Below are 18,856 nucleotides of genomic sequence, written 5' to 3'. Positions count from 1 at the left end.
CTTTTTTTTATGTTTGTTGATATTTTAGCCTTTTTCCTCCCATCCTACCCCCATATGTGAGCAAATTGTTAAGAAAGCCTAGGTACTTTCTCCCTTGGTGCCAGTGAGAAGCTCAAACCAGGCTAGCACATGATGGATGGGGAGTCTTCACCCCAGCCCCACCACTGAACCACAATAAAAGCCAGGCATCTCCTCCCCTTCCCTCTCAAGCCATTCTTAGGTCCTGTGAACCTGTCCTGTTCTCCCCCAGAAAGCTTTTTATATAAGTAATAAACCTTTTCATACCCTCTTGATGTACGTGAAACCATCAATCTCAATATCTAACATAAATTTGGGGTGGTGTGGGAGTCCATCACACACCTGTGGGGTAAAACAATAAGGAATGATGATGATGAGTGAAGAAATCAATTAAGTGGATAATGAACAAATAATAGACGAAATCTGAAAGGTAAAACATGAGTTCTTGAGAAGATTATGAAGATGAGGAAAATAGAATAACCACAGGTTTTAGAATGGTATATAAGGAACAGAGAATTTGAAGATTAGGGGAGGGCTTTGACCCAGAGTAAAGAAACATGAATTAGTTTTAGGACCAGGGATGCTTCCTCCACTGAAAAAGCTTCTTTGATTTGCCCTTTTCTCTATGAATGCTTTACAATATAATACACACATTGAGTCAAAATAATTTTAAGCAAGTCCTACACTGCTTCATATAACATAATCATGTTGTATGTTATAAAAAATAGCATAATTATGTAATTTTAATCTGTGTTCTTGACTGCAGAGGGTATGGAGGGAGCCAAGCTCCCTGCCCGCACCACCCCACCACTGTCAAAGCAATGCCTGAGAATCACCTAGAAGGTTTTTCAGACTGTGCTCCCCTGCTATTTTTACATTTGTCACTCCACTCCCTACATTGGCAAGGTTCTCTCCCTGAGTAAAAATCAGCTCAGAGGTGAGCCTCTACTAGCAGTGCCAGAAAAATCAGTTCCCTTATGATGGCTAGATAGAAAAATTTGAGCACTGCTTCCTAGTAGGAATCATAGTACAGAGCTCCTCAAAGCACCACCTGAGCACCACGTGCTGCAGAATCATCTAGAGGACTTACTTAAAACCTAGATTCCTGGGCAGCCCTGGTGGCTCAGCGGTTTAGCGCCGCCTTCGGCCCAGGGTGGGATCCTGGAGACCCAGGATCAAGTCCCATGCCGGGCTCCCTGCGTGGAGCCTGCTTCTCCCTCTGCCTGTGTCTCTGCCTTTCTCTCTCTCTCTTTATGTCCCTCATGAATAAATAAATAAATGAAATTAAAAAAAAAAAGAAACATAGATTCCTGGTCATACTCCAAACCTAACAAAGAGCCCACATCTCTACATGCACCTCAGGTGGCCTTAAGGCTCATAAAAATCTTAGAAATATTAATGTAAAGTATAATTAACCCACAAAGAAGAAAATCCCCAACATTTCATGAATTGGGGATTGCCTGCTATCTTTCTCACAATGTCTGTACTCAAATGTAAGGTAACATCATTAAAATTTTAGAACCAAAGAAAAACTTACAAATGATCATCCCCTTGAATTGTGTTAACTGAAAAACCAAGATCAAGACTGCTTGATTGCTTTTCCAAATAATACAGAACTAGTCTGAGCTTTGGGACCCAGAACTCATATGGCCTACACATAAAAGGGTAATTCCCATCAACTACAATTATAATATTTTATTTGTGACCTTATGCTGCCACAAATAATGGACTTGAAACCAAATAGAAACTTAATTAACCAAAGAACTGAAAACTAGATGTCTCTCTATGCAAATATAGACCACCAAGCGCTGCTGGAAGTCAGATGGTCCATCAGAAGAGAGGTTTGGACAGCCTGAAGGAAAGATTTATCAATTCTCTTCCCCATTTTGAACTTCTGAAAAGGCAACCCTATGTGTTCACATTCCAAACTGTTACTTAACAGAACACATGGAAGGGTTTAACCCTTGAGCTGCCAAGTTTTTATCTTCATTTTCAATCTTTTCAACAAAGGAATGTGTAAGAGATTACCATTAGAGTCATTTGCTCTGCCTGAGTGCTATTTATTCTATTTGATTCATTTCTGAAAATATTGTTACATCCAAAGGCAAAAAAAAAAAAGGATGGAGGCTTGTTTCAGGTTTACTTATGTAATTTTGTACAGATTAAATTAGCTAACCAGAAATTCAGCTGGCTAACATAGATCTCTTGGTCTCTAAATCAACAGTAGAAAATTGCTTCTTAAAAAATAATTTGAATGGCAGGCTGCTTAAATATATTTTTGTCAATTCTATCAAGCATGATGCGTCACGCGTTTTAATGACCCTATGGGAAAGCCATGAAGAATGAAAGAATCCCCAGATACAAAGACTGGAAAGAATAGTCAGGTGTTCCCTCCTACAACAAAATGCTACAGTAACCACCTCAAAGAACAGAATGAAAGAAACTGTGAGGAGTCAAGAGTAAAGGGGCATCTGGGAATTCTAGGTGAAAAATGAGGAGACAATACAGGATCTCAGCTTCAATTTCTTCACCTGAAACCATGGGGATCATCACACTTATCTCCCATGGCTTTGTACAAAAAAACAAATTAGTTCACAAAAATTCCTGCCCCAGTGAATGGCATATTAATCTAATAAATCAGAATGAACCAATCTAACATTTAAAAAAATTTACATGTGGGGGTGCCTGGGTGGTTCAGTCCATTAAGCATCTGACTCTAGATTTCAGCTCATGTCATGCATGATCTCAGGCTTGTGAGATGAACCCTGAGTTAGACTCGACACTCAGCATAGAGTCTGCTTGGCATTCTGAGTCTCCCTCTCCCTCTGCCTCTCCCCACTCCTGTGTAAACTCTTTCTCTCTCTCTCTCTTTCAAATAAATAAATAAATAAATCTTTTTAAAAAATTAACATATGGTAATTGGATAAAAGTGTTTCTTTTTATTTTTTAATTATAAACTATACCAAAATACATAAAAGTAACAATTAATTATATAATGAATTCACTGTATCTCTATTACCTAGATTTACTAATGATTAATTTTTGCCATGTTTGTTACATTTATATATACAGGCATATACATATGTGTATACACTCACACACAAGAAAACTGAAAAATCTTAAAAGTAAATCAAAAACATTTTGACATTTCACTATTAAATATTTCAGTATCCATCTCCCAAAAAGGGTCATTTTCTTTATAACCCTATCATTATGACACATTACAGAACTAGCACTGATTTTTTTTTTTATAATAGACTTTTTTTAAGAGCAGTTTTAGGTTTGCAGTAAAAGTGAGCAGAAAACACAGAATGTTCCCACATACGCCTTGCCCCCCACACATTCATTGCCTCCCCCCATCAACATCTCACACCAGAGTGGTCTATTTGTTAAAATCAATGACTCTTTGATGGATTGATCAAAACACTGACTCAACCAATGTTGCCATATCATTATCACACAAAGTCCGTAGTCCACAGTATGATTCCCTCTCTGTGTTTACATTCTATGGATTTTGACAAATTGTAGAGTCACATGTACCTACCACTATAGTATCATATAGAACAGTTTCACTGCCCTAAAAAATTCTCTGTGCTCTGCCTATCGTAGCATCCTTCCCTCCTACCCAACCCCTTATCTTATTATTGCCTCCCCATTTTACCTTTTCCAGAATGTCATACAGCCTTTTGCAGAATCCTTATGCGGCCTTTTCAGAATGGCTTCTTTCACTTAATACTATTCATTTAAAGTTTCTCCCTGTCTTTCCAGGGCTAGATAGCTTATGTATTTCTAGTATTACATAACATCCTGTTGTACAGTTTATCCGTTTACCTATTGAAGGACATTTCGTTTGTTTCCAAGTTTTAGCAATTACGAATAAAGCTGCTATGAACATCTGTATGCAAGCTTTTGCTTTTTTGTGAAAATATGTTTTCAGCTCATTTAGGTAAATATTGAGAAGAGTGGATCATGAGGTTAGAGTTGGATCATACGGTTAGAGTGTATTTTAAAGTGTACCGTTTTGCACTCTACCAGCAGTGAATGAGAGTTCCTTTTGTTCCACAGCCTTCCCAGTGTTTGGTGTTTTCATTGTTTTGAATTTTGGCCATTCCAATAGATGGGCAGGGGCATCTCATTGTTGTTTTAATCTATCTGCATGCCTCTGGTGACTTAGGACATTCAGCAACTCTTAATATGTCTATCATGTCACTCATTTTCTTGTTGAGTTTTAAGAGTTCTTTATATATCATGGATAACAGTTCTTTTTAAGATGTGTCTTTGGAAATATTTTCTCCCAGTCTATGGCTTACCTCTTCATTGTCTTTAGTGTTTTTCACAGACTAGTTTTTAATCAAGTTCAGCTTATAAATTATTTATTTCCTGGATCATGCTTTTGTTGTTGTATCTAAAAAGTTATCACCATTCCTAAAGTCATCATAAGTGTCTCTTATGTTATCTTCTAGAAATTTTGTATTTTACATTTAGGTCTATGATCAATTTTGAGTCAACTTTTGTGAAAGGTGTAACGTTGGTGTCCAAGGTTCTATTTTGTTTTTGGGGGCAGTTGTTTATTTGTTTGTTTTTGGCATGTTGATGCCCAGTTGTTCCAGCACCATTTGTAGAAAACACTGTCTTTTCTCCACCGAATGTTTTACTCCTTTATCAAAATTCGGTTGACTATATCCGTGCCATCTATTTTTTTCTTTTACTATCTTACATTTATCTTTCTTTCATCAATCCCACACTGTCTTGATTACTACAGCAGCTAATTTTTTCATATCTTCTAGTAGCCTGTCTATATCCCAATTTCCTTGATTATTCCAGAAACATCCCTGGAAAAAAATGGTTTTCTGAAATAGTTCATTTGTGAGAAACTTTTAAGAACCTAAAAACAAAAACTGACAATGGATGAATGTCTATAAAGTCCAAAACTTTCCTGAAAATACATCATTTTCTGTGAGACCTAAAGATAGAATAAATCCACTCTACCATGGAAGAAGAGCTCAGTGAAATAATTGTACCACTCCAGAGATAATTATTTTTAAAAGCAACTCAATCTGAATGAAGGGTAATCAAGACTTTGCTATACTAATTTTGCAACTTATTATCAATTAAATTTGAAATGCCACCTCATTGCTTAAAGGTCTTGTCATCTCATGCATGGCTAGTACATTTCAAATTTATATGGAGAGTAGGAATTTATGTTCTTAGCAACATGCTTTTTTTAAATTCATAACATCTCAAGGGTTTCTGCAGGAATAAATGAGTTCCTATACATTAAGACCAACACTTGGCACATAGTAAGTGCTATAGAAGTATTATCTATGATTATAAGAATAAGATCTTTAGTTTAGTGTGTATCAGAATCTTCTAGAGGGTCTGTATTAAATTTATATAATCTAGGGATCCCTGGGTGGCGCAGCGGTTTGGCGCCTGCCTTTGGCCCAGGGCGCGATCCTGGAGACCCGGAATCGAATCCCACATCAGGCTCCCGGTGCATGGAGCCTGCTTTTCCCTCTGCCTATGTCTCTGCCTCTCTCTCTCTCTCTCTGTGACTATCATAAATTAAAAAAAAAATTTATATAATCTAGGGCTCAAAATCTAGAGATTTTGAGATAGTGGGTATGGTTTTGTTCCCGGAGATGTACATTCTAATTAGCACCTCAGATATCTCGATCAGTATCAGGATATTATTGCATTTTATCTGAAGAAGAAAAGAAATAAGGATAAGAGAGAATTGGTGTGTCATAGCAGCAAAATGGAGAGTTTGAGAAAAGGAAGTCTTCTGCAAAAATAACAAGGAAACCCATGGACCATCTTGTTCTACTATGTATAAAACCGTGATATACTTAGAAAACAGAGCATGGGGACAGACATAAAATACAAACTCATATGTGTGCGTGCTCATGCGCCCAAAAAGGTAATGCCTCTGTTTAGAGACTTTGCCACCCCACGAGCATCCCAAGGCACAAGCCTTTGAAAATTTAAGTAACCATAACAGCACACAGGGGCATTGAAAAAATAATCTTGGAAAAGGTAAATTTTCATCCTTCCCATTCACCACACAGGGAGGGGTTTTTTGAGACAAATTTTAAAGAAAATCAGATTTGCCAGCTTTTAAGTGTTATTTCCTATTGTAACTGAGAGGTTACCTTTTGAAAAATAATAATAATGCAGGGTCTATTCTCTTAACCTTCATTCAGATGGTAGTTTTTCAGAATCAATGGATGAAATAGATCAATATTTAATTGCCTAAACATATATAGGTGTGGATATATGTATATGTAATGATTTTCTTCTTTTTTATTAGCAATGAATTTGAATGGTTTCATAGAAAACATACATACACTATTTTTTCATACAAAAGAAATACAGACACAGAGAAGACTCAAGGAAATGGTTCAATATTAAGTGATCTAAATGAGAAGCTGTGGGGGGGGCTCTCCATTACCAATAGAAGAAATGATTCAAGTAAAGCCTAAATGAAAAATAAGCTTTTAAAAGCTGTATTATTTCTAAGCATTACATAAAGTTTCTCGGCAATCTCTCAGAAGCTGCTCGTTTCTGTTGAGTACTGTTTGTTCTAATTGTCTCTGGCTTATAGATCATATCCCTGATACTGTCACCAGATCATTGAATGACCTTGGGATAGTTGCTTGCAAAACTTGGTTTCTCTGTTTACGAAATGAGGGTAGTAATCCTTGACACCCTCATACTTCACTGAGGTATTTCAAAAATTAATGAGTCATGAGGCTTTGAGCTGCTCTGATCAAAGGCACTGTATATAACTACAAAGAATTGTTATTATTTACCCGTAGACCCTTTTTATTGTGCCACTAATGAGCATTGTGGTCAGCAATAACTTATCAGGGGGGAAAAAGAGATTAAAGTTAAGAAGGTTGTTCCTCTCCATATTCAGATATAATTCTTGTTAATATTAATGGGTGTTATGCAGACATATTGAAAATGGGCTTCCTGTAGTCTAACAGTTCCTCTTGGGAAGTCTTTTGTAAATATACCTACCCAACATCCTGGGTTTAGAGGATTGTGCATTGGGAGTTTTACTCGTATGTGTGCAATTTCTACAGAGAACTCATGTTTCAACTGACTTGGGTTATAGGATTCTGCATTGAAAGTTCATCGTAAGAAGATTTTCTTATATATTCCTTTTCTCATCTTACCGATCCTTAAGCAATGTCACTGACAAATTTCTCTGTCTCTCTCTCTCTCACACACACACATACTCACTTTTTTTCACCTCACTTTTCTTTGGAAATGAAGTAATCCAAATTTTCGCTTAAAGAGGCTGAGTCAAAAAGTTTGGACTTGCCACAAATTTTCAATCCCATACACATGTGCTTTCTGTTTCTTCTCAAACCATGTTTCACTGAACCATTCTATATTCTAACACATTAAACACTCAGAGTGAGCAACTAAAATAGCAAAAATTTTACATATTCAGCATGTGTTTGAAAAGATTTCAACCTTTCCAAATTGATAGATGGCACAGAACCATGATGGTCCAAATCAGATTTCAAATGGTTGAAGAAAAGTTTCTAAATATTAACAAGAAAGTAGGCAATTTTATTTTACTTTGTCCCTCCTAAAAGTGCATGTCAAAAATCGTTTTCCAGGGATATTTAGAAGCACTTTGGGTCTCTGATAGGCAAGAAGGAGTGCAACTTCTCAGAGGCTCGGCAGTCCACCTATCTCTGAGCAGACTTCTTTCTCAGCCTGAGGCTTCTCTCCCATGCAAAGCTCTATCCTAAAATAAACAAAGCACTCAGCCACTAGAAGCACTTCAGCTGAAACATTTGTGAAACAAGTACATTCTTCAGTACTCAGGGTAAATGAATTTTTCATGAGCTAAGATCTATGCAGAAAAGTTTTCATGAAAATCTAGTATTTTTTCATGAAGAGTTCTACAGAATGAAATATGTTCCAGCAAAATTCATACATTTAAGCTTTAATCTCCAAAGTGACTAGCTAAGATGGGGCCTTGGAGATAATTAGATTTAGATGAAGTGGTGAGAGTAGAACCTTCATGATGGGATTACGGCCCTTTTAAGGAGAGCCAGAGAGTCCTCGCTCTCTCTCTTTTCCCACTATGTGAAGATATAGGGGAAGACAACCACCTACAAACTAGGGAAAGGAATCTCAGTAGAAACCAACCATGCTGGCACCCTGATCTCAGACTTCCAACCTCCAGAAGAGTGAGAAAACAAATGCCTGTTGTTTAAGCTACCCAGTCTGTGGTATTTTGTTATGGCAGCTAGAGTTGAATAATATAAAGAACAGTAGCAAAAGGCTGTAATGATTTGTTTAGTCTTAACATATAAAAATTCTAATTGGATTCATGACCTTATACAGATATGTTAGGTGAATGGTTCAGATGTTTCCGCAAGTATTCTTTTATCCAATATGCTATGTATCAAATGCCCATTCAATAAATATCTAATTAGCAAATATTGAACTCCAGGATGGGTGTTGGGTAGAAAGACACACAAACAAATAGGACAAAGCTCCTACCTTCAAGATGAGCAGAGCATGATAGCGATATGTCACTTACTCCAAGAATACAAGGTAAGAGATGACAAGAGAAGAGCAGGAGATTGGGCTTTCTAAAAAAAATAGTAGTAGAATGTGGCTAACTACAGATTGTGGAGAATTTTATTTTTAATGTATATATTTGAGGAATGACGGTCTTTTTTTAAGGTGAAACAGATATATAAGGTACAAATTCAATTCAACGAATTCATAATGCTAGCCAATTCTTTTTAATGCTCTGTATTTTCAAAAGTACAGAATGATTATTTTGTAATTCATTATTTTACCAACTTAATTACAAGGAATGTCACTGAGTATTTAAGCTATTATGAACATGCCTCAACTATTTTTTTTTTTGGTTCTACCAAATGCAAGATGAAATAGTGTTATCATTCACTTCATAAAATATATTGGTCCATATCCTACAGAATAATTTAAAAGATGTCAAAAGCACTTAATTGATCTAGAATGTCACTTCTTCCAAAACGCCAGATAAAAGACGAAGATTCTACATTAAAAAGCCATATTCCTTTAATACTGTGAACTGCTACTAACATCATAATGTAATGGATAAGACTGTCTGTTTGAATCCTGGCTCAGTGACTTAGCTACAAACCCTTCCCAAGTGACTTAGCCTCTCTGTGCCTCACGTTGCTCTTCTATAAAATGAAAATAATATTTTGTTCTTAAGGCAATTACGATGTTAAATTATGAAAAATGTTTAAAATAGAATCATTAGGAATGTAATGAAAGTTCACTATTGTATTTTTAAGAGTCTTTTTCTGATTTGGATGCCGTTTCTTTTTCTTATCTAATTGCTCTGGCTAGGACTTCCAGTAGTCTATTGAATAGAAGCAGCAAAAGTGGGCATTCTTGTCTTATTCCTGAAAAGCTTTCAACTTTTCACCATTGAGTATGATGTTAGCCGTGGGCTTGTCATAAATGGTCTTTATTACATTGATGTATAGTTCTTTATACCTAATTTGTTGAAATTTTTATAAGTGAAATAGCTAGACAGAAAAAGACAAATACTGTATGATATCCCTATATGTAAAATCTAAAATAAATAAATAAATAAATAAATAAATAAATAAATAAATGTCAAATTCAAAGAAACAGCATAGAATGGTAGTTGCCAGGGGTGAGGAGTATGAAAAATGGGGAGATGTTGATCAAAGATACAAACTTTCAGCTGTAAGTTGAATAAGTTCTAAAGATATAAGGTACAGCATTGGGTATAGTTAATAATACTAGATTATGTACTTGAAATTTGCTATGACAGTAGATCTTAAGCATTCTCACCAAAACAAAGTATACCAAATCATCACATTTTACACTTTAAATATATTATAATTTTATTTTTAAATTATACCTCAATAAATCCGTGAGATAAAAGTGACTTTTTTGTTTATGACAAAAGATTTTTAAATATAATTAAGATGATATGTATGAAAAGTACCAAATCCTAACACTCCACATAGTGATGTTAGACTCTATTAGAGAAAATTAGTATCAGAGAACATTTATATGCTAAAGATATCCATGAAAATTTTGTCCTATCAATTATCTCTGCAGCACTCACTCATTTATTCATTCATTCAAAAATGAGAGTATACTTTATGTTTTCTCCCAGGCTCTGTAGCTGGTGTTGAAGACTTAAAAAATAAAAATGGACCTTGATGTAAAGAAGCTCATGGAAAAAAGCATAAGTATCTTGACCTATTTATTGAAGTACTTACAGTAAATATTAAATATCATGTATGGGGATTCTTTTCTCTTGAACACAGTGTAGCATTCTCATTCTGTCTTATTTAGCACAAATTTTCATTTGTTGATATATAACTGAGGGCTGAATTTCTGAAGGAAATTTGGTTGTATAAGGAACTTCATAAGAGAATGGGAGGAGTTGGGCAAATAAGAGAGTACAATTATTAAATCATTTGTCAGACTGATGCTGTTTTGCTTTACAAATACACATGATAAAATCGTGTTTTGTGTGGCATTCTCAACATGATGAAATTACAAAAAAGTTATGTAAAAAGTAGCATGCTTTGCTCTCAAACAACAAACAAGAAACCCTTTCATTAATATCTGTGTTTCAGAAATGTTGATTTGTCTCACTAAAGGTGAGAGGATATCTGGCCAAAATGTTAATTAACACCCACGTGAACTTGCCTTGAACTTTGAACAAGCTTGATTGTTGGTGATGGTGGACTCCACATCGATAAAAGATAAAGGGGTATGGCTAGAGATGTCAGGAACCACTTTACTATAATTTTAAATACAGGAGTTTAGAATAGGATCTAGAAGTTTAATAGAATATGAAAATCTACTGAAGATTATTCAGCTCTCCTACTTTGTCTTTTTCTACATATAGTTTTATTAGCACATAAAACCAATACTCCAAATCCTGTCTCCAAATCTCCTTCCTTGACTCAATTCCACACAGAAGTGGGATGGCTTCCTGTTCTGGAACATGTCCTGGTAGGCTCCTGGACTTCCATAGGACTGAATAAGCCATGCCCCATGGCTTACTTGAGTATTAAAAGAAAGGCATTTACCATTCATTTGAAATAAAAAACCTTTGCACTTTAGATTTGCAACCAACAGTATAACCTCAAATTCTCTGATGGTTTAGGATACTGAATTTTCAGTTCTAAGAAATTATGTTAATGGAGATTTTTAAAGAATGATCAATTTGCCAATTCACCCAATCTCTAGATACATAAAATGGTATCCTTGGACCATGTCTATACACCAGAGATAGATGCTTGTAGAATTAGTTGCCTTATTCATTATTAGGTTGCTATTATGTTGTGTGCCCACACATTTTTTTCATGATATAAATTGCTTCAGTGATCCCAGTTGCCTAATTATCAGCTTTAATAGCTCCTACTATTGGAAAGGAGGTAAGAGAAGATGGAGAAAAATTTATGTTTTAATATAAACTAAAATTCTTTCGAATCACAGCAAAAAGAGATAAGATGTAAAATAAATCTCAGTGAAAAGAAGTAACAACTAATAATATTTTTTTGTTTTGCAAATCTCTTCACTTAGAGGTGCTGATAAAATGTGAAGTGACAGCAAGCAAATAATTGATTGTGGCTGCAGTAGATAAAGATTTCCAGAGCAAAAATAACATCACTGAAATGTATTTGTTCATTCTAGATGGTAAACTGCTGCTCCTTCAATGCTAGTCTGCTTTGGCAAGAATGTCTCCATCTGAAACCTTTTGTTTCCTGAACATTCTGGTATGGTCAAAACGTATGCCAGGTAACTAATGAGGACTTGCAAACTAAATACATAAAATGGAGGCTAAGTAAGGAAAAATCTGAGTGCCATCAATTGGAGAGTAAATTTTTCTTATACAGATATAACCACGCATTAAAACTAAAAAAGAATTCCATGAGGTTTTTAATTTATAAAATTGTATTTCTGCTCTCTAGAGCCATGTTTCACATTTGTAATAATATAGCATTTTCCCTGCTTACTTCAGAAAAGGCACTGAATGTGGCAGATGCTCAGAAACTAGGGACCATGACAGTGTCATTATGGTTTCTCTCAGATTAACATGTGGAAAATCACTACTGCTTTTTTCCCCTCTATGAAATAGTATTTGTGCTCTTGTTCTGTTTATCTTTATGGTTTTATTCATTATATCTTAACTTACATTTATATTTAAGGTAATATTTAAGGAGTGATAGATAAGCAACTGTATTGGTTAAGTAATAAAATAGTTTAGCTCCTATAAAAGTCTAGAGATTTTTAAAAATCTACTGTATCTCAGAATATTTTCTTTACTGACCACAGAGTAGAATGTGCTTTGGCTTACAGAAAATATACTGGTTAATCTGTTAAAGTGTCTTATGAAATCCATCTTTTACTTACAGAGATTTTTTTTAAGATTTTATTTATTTATTTGAGAGAAAGTGAACAAGAGAGAGAGCACAAGCAGAGGTAGCACCAGGCAGAGGGAGAGGGAGAAGCAGGCTCCCCAGTGAACAGGGAACCCGATGCAGAGGTCAATCCCAGGACCCTGGGATCATGACCTGAGCCAAAGACAGATACTTAACTGACTGAGCCATCCAGGCGCCCACATAAACCAATTCTTAAAACCTCCTGAAAGCATAGCTTCCTAATTGAATAAACAAAATATATGAATTATTATTAAAATCGAGAGGAAACCCTAGTTACCTCCAACTGATTAAGAACAGGTACATCATATACAATAAATATTAGGAAATGTCCAGGAAAACACCTCCCTCTTACAGCTAAAAAAATAAAATTATTTTATTTTTAATTCAATATTTATTTGAAAAATAGTGTGTTACTGTTTCCCTGGATTCCTTCCGTGATTAAATTTGCTAACACTATGCACTTAATTGCTTAGTTTTACTTCTTACTGGATAACTCTCAGACCCAACTCATCCGATGTCTTTCCTACATGTCTACAAGATATATAAAGTCAGTGCAAATATTTCTAAAGAGTTCTATATACTTAGGTAACTAAATTGCCCAGTGGTAACAATTAAAGTAATATGTCATCATTTGCATGACCCTTGAAACGGGACCTCTCAAATGACTCCAAGATTCAATTGACTCTCAAATGCATGCTCCCTGCAATCCACCACTGCTCTTTTGGTTTCATAGTATTCAGTCTTACTGTTTTCCTCCAAAGCATACAACTGTCAGGATCTCTGTCAGGATCTCCCACTTTCCCATAGTAATCCCTGTACCAGACAATTCTCAGCCAGTCCTCTTGATATTTTAGTACAGGTCCTTTGAATCTCTTTATGCAATCTAGAGTCTCTTGTCACCCCCACATCTCCCACCACAACAAAGCCATGTAATATTAAGATGAAAAGCAATCCCACTCAGTCCCTATATAAATTAATAGGTATAGATAAACAGTTTGAGGAACGACTCACCCAACAGCACTCACCTCCGCTGGGACCTTCTCCTATCTCCATTTAAACACCTTGACTTTTATAAGTGTCAGTTCACCTTTACAATAGCAACAAAAAGTAAGATAGGTGAAGCACCTGGGGGTGGGGGGCTCAGCCAGTTAAGTGTACAACTCCCAATTTTGGCTCAGGTCATGAGAATAAGGCCTGCATCTGGCTCCATGCTCAGCACTGAGTCTGCTTGAGATTCTCTCTCCCTCTCTTTCTACCCTTCTCCCAACTACTCTCACTCTCCCCACCCCCCCAAAAGAAATTAATTAAATCTTTAAAAAAATAAGCATAGCTCTCAACAAATATGTAACATGGACCATAAGAAAAGAGAAACATTGGGATGCCTGGGTGGCTCAGCGGTTGGGCACCTCCCTTCAGCTCAGGTCTTGATCCTGGTATCTGGGATCAAGTCCCCCATTGGGCTTCCTGTGAGGAGCCTGCTTCTTCCTCTGCCTATGTCTCTGCCTCCCTCTCTCTCTCTCTCTCTCTCTCTTTGTGTCTCTCATGAATAAATAAATCTTTAAAAAAAAAAGAGAGAGAGAAACATTAACTGCCCGGCACTTGGACACATTTTATTAGTCTTCATCACAACCATAAAGGGCGTAAATTATTTCATCCTACTCTACACAGAGATTCAAATAAATTCATATATATACCAGAACCAAGGATGAAAGCTATGAACTCTAACATCAAATCTGAAGGATTTTCCTGCAACAAATGTTCAGGAAACTTCCTAACATGGTGAAGACGAGAACATGGAGAGTGTTGACCTGGGGAGGGGACTACCATTTTTTTCTCTCCATGTGCCCATGCCATTTAAGGAGCAACTTCTTTGTGCTGAATGCTTTATGAATGGTTCATCTCTTCCAACTAACGATGCACTGAAGTATGTATCACTCCCCTGGTGATATTTTTTCCTCTTTAGCCTGAATCAGCTTACATTTCACAAACAACAATAAAAGCAACAACAACAACCACACACACACACACACACACACACACACACACCCCTTGAGCTAGCCATGTGGAATTTCTGTGTTTTTAGGTGGGATACATAAGGTGGGTGACTACAGAGAAGAAACACTTCTCTCTTTGGTGGCTCTGAGCACATAATGCTACATTATAGGTAAATAGAAATGCATATAGAAAACAGAAAAGGTATGTATACAATGGAATATTCCTCAGCCATTAGAAACGACAAATACCCACCATTTCCTTTGACGTGGATGGAACAGGAGGGTATGATGCTGAGTGAAGTAAGTCAATCGGAGAAGGACAAACATTATATGGTCTCATTCATTTGGGGAATATAAAAAATAGTGAAAGGGAATAAAGGGGAAAGGAGAAAAAATGAGTGGGAAATATCAGAAAGGGAGACAGAACATAAAGACTCCTAACTCTAGGAAACGAACTAGGGGTGGTGGAAGGGGAGGTGGGTGGGGGGTGGGTGACTACGTGATGGGCACTGAGGGGGACACTTGACGGGATGAGCACTGGGTGTTATTCTATATGTTGGCAAATAACACCAATAAAAAATAAATTTATAAAAAAAAAAGGAAGAACTGGTTTGAGAGTAAAAAAAAAAAGAAAAGAAAAAAAGAAAAGGTGTCACTGGAGTCCATGCATCCATAGGTTAAAGGCACCTTTGTGTGGCATAAATCACAACAGTTAAAATGTACTACAGGTTAAGCTTCCTAAATGGCGACTTCACAATTACCAGAGTGTTCACACGGGAACACAGTGCATATGCAAACAAGCCCAGGTTGTTTCTTAATTTTATCCAAGTACCTTTATGCTGCTTTGGGGTTTTATTATAGATAGCTCATAATATGCTACAAATTAGCACTCTCAACTTGAAGTAAAACCAGAGGAAGTAAAACAAAATTATGTGAGGGCTGGGATTGATATTGATAAGTAGCAGGAGTTCTGCTTGCTAAAATGTATATGAAACAGAAAGGAAAAGATTTGGGTGGATCATAAATCATGTGTTCTAGACAGGGGCGTGTTGGTGAGTAAAATCAGTGGATAATATGATGCGTAGGACTGACATTTCAACTTGTCATTTTAAAAAGAGACATCATCTTACATTTCTAGATATATATTTGAATACTGACCTGTTCCGAGGAAGAATTTCCAAGCAGAATTCCTCTTCTCTGAACATATCTTTCAGACGCCTCGCTGTAGGCAGGGGTGGCTTTGCTGCCCTCTTTATGGGGTTCAGGTCTCTTTCTGGAACCCACTGCCTCTTCAGAATCCATCTCCTTGAAGCTCTCATCTATTTATCCCAAAAAGACCAAACAAAATGTGACTTGCTCTTTGTCACTTTGACATTAGCTTAACACACAGTAACCTAACCACTTTTTTTTCTAATAGGGGATAAAGCTTGGTTTTCCATAATCTACAGTTTAGCGGATTATTTTCTATTTAACGTACTAGGAAATTGCTAAAGCCCAGAACAAGTTTTAGGATTAAAACACCAGCCCAACACCAACAACTTTTATTCTTCCTGCCATGTTCACAAAGCAAGTAAAGTACAGGCTCTGCATTAAGGCCTTTTTCCCACTTATCAAATACATCCCAAAGTGTAGATACTCTGGTTTCTGTACGTTAATATTACATGCTGTTTATGTCAACATCTTACCATTTGCTCACCATTTTTTTCTGAAACCAACTTGGGAGATGAATAGGTGTAGGAGAAGCCAGAGCACTCGGGTTCATTTTCAAGTTAGGATCTCTGAGAACAGTTCCTTAGCTTTGCAAACACAGAGAGACTTTATTTGGGCTGCCTTGTTGTTTGCATAGAGATGCCTGCATTTATTTAAACGGTATGTGTGTACTTTCTTTCTCTCTCTATCACCCGAAAACAGTATCACCTACAAAATGCATCTATTCATTGAGCTAGATATACACCGTAAATATAAAATACTCCTCTCTCTTCCAGACTTGGAAAATAAACGCTGGAAGATAAAATATGGACTTTTCCATGCCTCCGAAGTTAGAATTTTAACAAAAACCTGGACACTTTTAACCAAAGGAAGAGAGCTTGGTTTTCCAGAAGGACAGGAGGTGAAGGTACTGGGAAAGATCACCAGGCTGCAGTGTCCAGAGGACCGCTGGCCTTCCTTCTTTGTTCACTGGTTCACCATATTACCTTGCATAAGTTTTTAAACTTTCTAAGTCTCAGTAGATCTCCGTGTACAATATAGCTGGTAAAGTGCCTGATTATTCATTCTTCAAATGCCATAAGACTTTGAAAGCTCACAAATGATTTCGTAAACCTATCAGGTGCCACCTGTAAATGTGTACCTGGATGGTTTCCAGGATCCAAGCTGCAAAGACATGTCAGAACGGAAGGGACATAATAGGTATAAAAATGCATTGCTCAATGCCTAGCACACACAGAAAAGATATTCAATATCTGTTTTCTGACTCACAGATTAGAATAAAAATATGGAGATCTCACTATCTTAAACCTAACCATTTGTGATACCTCAATTTTATGTGTCTGCATGGCTAGGCTGTTGTACCTAGTTATTTGTTCAAACACCAGTCTAGATGTTGCCATCAAAGGTAATTCTTAGATGTGACTAACATTTATATCAGTAGACTTTGAGCAAAGTAGATCCCCCTCTATGATGTCAGTGGGCTTCATCCAGCCATTTGAAAGCTTTAAGAGTAAAGAGTAGGGTTTCTCCCCAGAAGAGAAAAAATGGAGTCTCAAGACTGCAACATTATTTCATATTGAGTCTCCAGTCTGCTGCCCTGTGGAATTGTGACTCAAGACTTCAACTCTTGCCTGAATTTTATATCAACTCTTACCTGAATCTCCACCCTACCACTATGTCCTAAGGATTTCAGACTTGCCAGCCCCCATAAATCTCTCTCTCTTTTTATTGGTTCTATTGGATTCTGCTTCTCTTGGGGTAACCTAATTCTTCATTCAAGTGAGGATCCCTCAAAATGAGGGATCAAGTTGTCCTGAAAAATGAGTCTGTTGGGTTTATAAAGACAAAAAATAAATAAAAAGTTATAAAAATTCATAATAAAAAATAAATAGATAAATAAAAAAAGCTAAGAGGAGATGTATCTAGGCAAGACTAAACTTTTTCAGGGATACTATTCTGTAAATAAGAATGAAGAAGGCAGCCTAACTTTCAGGATTGTTAAGAGGTTTACGTAAGTTCATATTTACCCTATTTAGAATTGAACAGTGCCTAGCACAGTGCCAGGCACCTAGTCAGCACTCAGGAAATGTTAGCTGGTGTGAATCTTTTCATCATCATCAATTATCTTCATTATTCTCTTTATGTGATTATTGTGTCTGCCTATGTAATAACGAATAATTTAATTCCTATAACTACTCCATTGTGGCAGGGGCCTTACGTCCTTTTGGCAAAAATGGCAAAGAAAGGTTAAGAAGTTGGCCTAATGTGACACAGTTACAAATGATGAAAAGTATAAATTCAATAGAAAAAAAAAAACTAAAACATAGAGGACAGAATCATAATCCCGGTCTCCTCACAAGTATTTTACGGAATTATTTAAATAAGAAATAGAAAATGATCATTTGAGAAGAACTAAGCACACACTGAGGGGAGAAATAACCTTAATAGAATGATTTCCCATGAATTTAAATACATGTGGGTGCAACAATTTATGCTTAATGCTTTGATAAAATCCCCAGTGTGTTCTGGCATGAATTTATATGTGTTAACCTAAGAATTTAGATTTTAGTTTTTAAGGGATTACCTTTAAATTCCCAGATTAATACACATGAGACTTACTTACTTTAAGAGCCTAACATTCACAAGTATGAATTCCCATGCTAAGATTGAAAACAGTATACTGCCTGTCTTCTATCATCCAAAGCGTTTATTTAAAAGCTAAAACACACTCTTTAAAAAATGCGGCATAAAAAAAAAAAAGCGGCATATAGCACCATATCAGAGAATCCAAATATGTCATATCCTACTGTAAAATCCTGCAATAGCAAGTAAATAATTTTTGCTATCTAGGGTTATAAGTTCTATCCAATTCTAGAAAATTCGGCCATAAATACCTTCCCCCCAACTTTAGTTATATTTAAGTATTTGCAACCTTCAAAAACAGGTAGGTCATCAGTGAATGGTTATATCTAAAAAACACAGATCAGCATTTGAAGGAAAACATCTTAACAAATTTATAATTAATTAACATTAATATAAAAGATTGAAAAAAATTATTCTCTTATCATGGGCTTCTCCGTGTTCACTCTTGTCAAACAGCCTCAGTAATCCATTAGAGAAAATTCTATTATCAACTTGTAACGGTGCTAAAAGAACATATTTATGATAACT

The 18,856-nt window shown here is 36.2% G+C and overlaps 1 protein-coding gene across 1 annotated transcript in view; it reads right to left on the bottom strand.

Annotated features, from left to right (window-relative positions):
• The window catches only part of LOC144306479 (uncharacterized), a 329,755-nt gene that overhangs the window by 243,969 nt on the left and 66,930 nt on the right, over window positions 1-18,856 (bottom strand). The window contains exon 7 of the mRNA XM_077885883.1: window positions 15,635-15,795. Coding sequence (XP_077742009.1) covers window positions 15,635-15,795 — 161 coding nt within the window. The remainder of the gene's footprint in view (window positions 1-15,634; window positions 15,796-18,856) is intronic.

This window comes from Canis aureus, chromosome 37, assembly GCF_053574225.1.
Source record: "Canis aureus isolate CA01 chromosome 37, VMU_Caureus_v.1.0, whole genome shotgun sequence".
NCBI lineage: Eukaryota > Metazoa > Chordata > Mammalia > Carnivora > Canidae > Canis > Canis aureus.
This window is presented reverse-complemented; position numbering and strand designations above follow the sequence as displayed.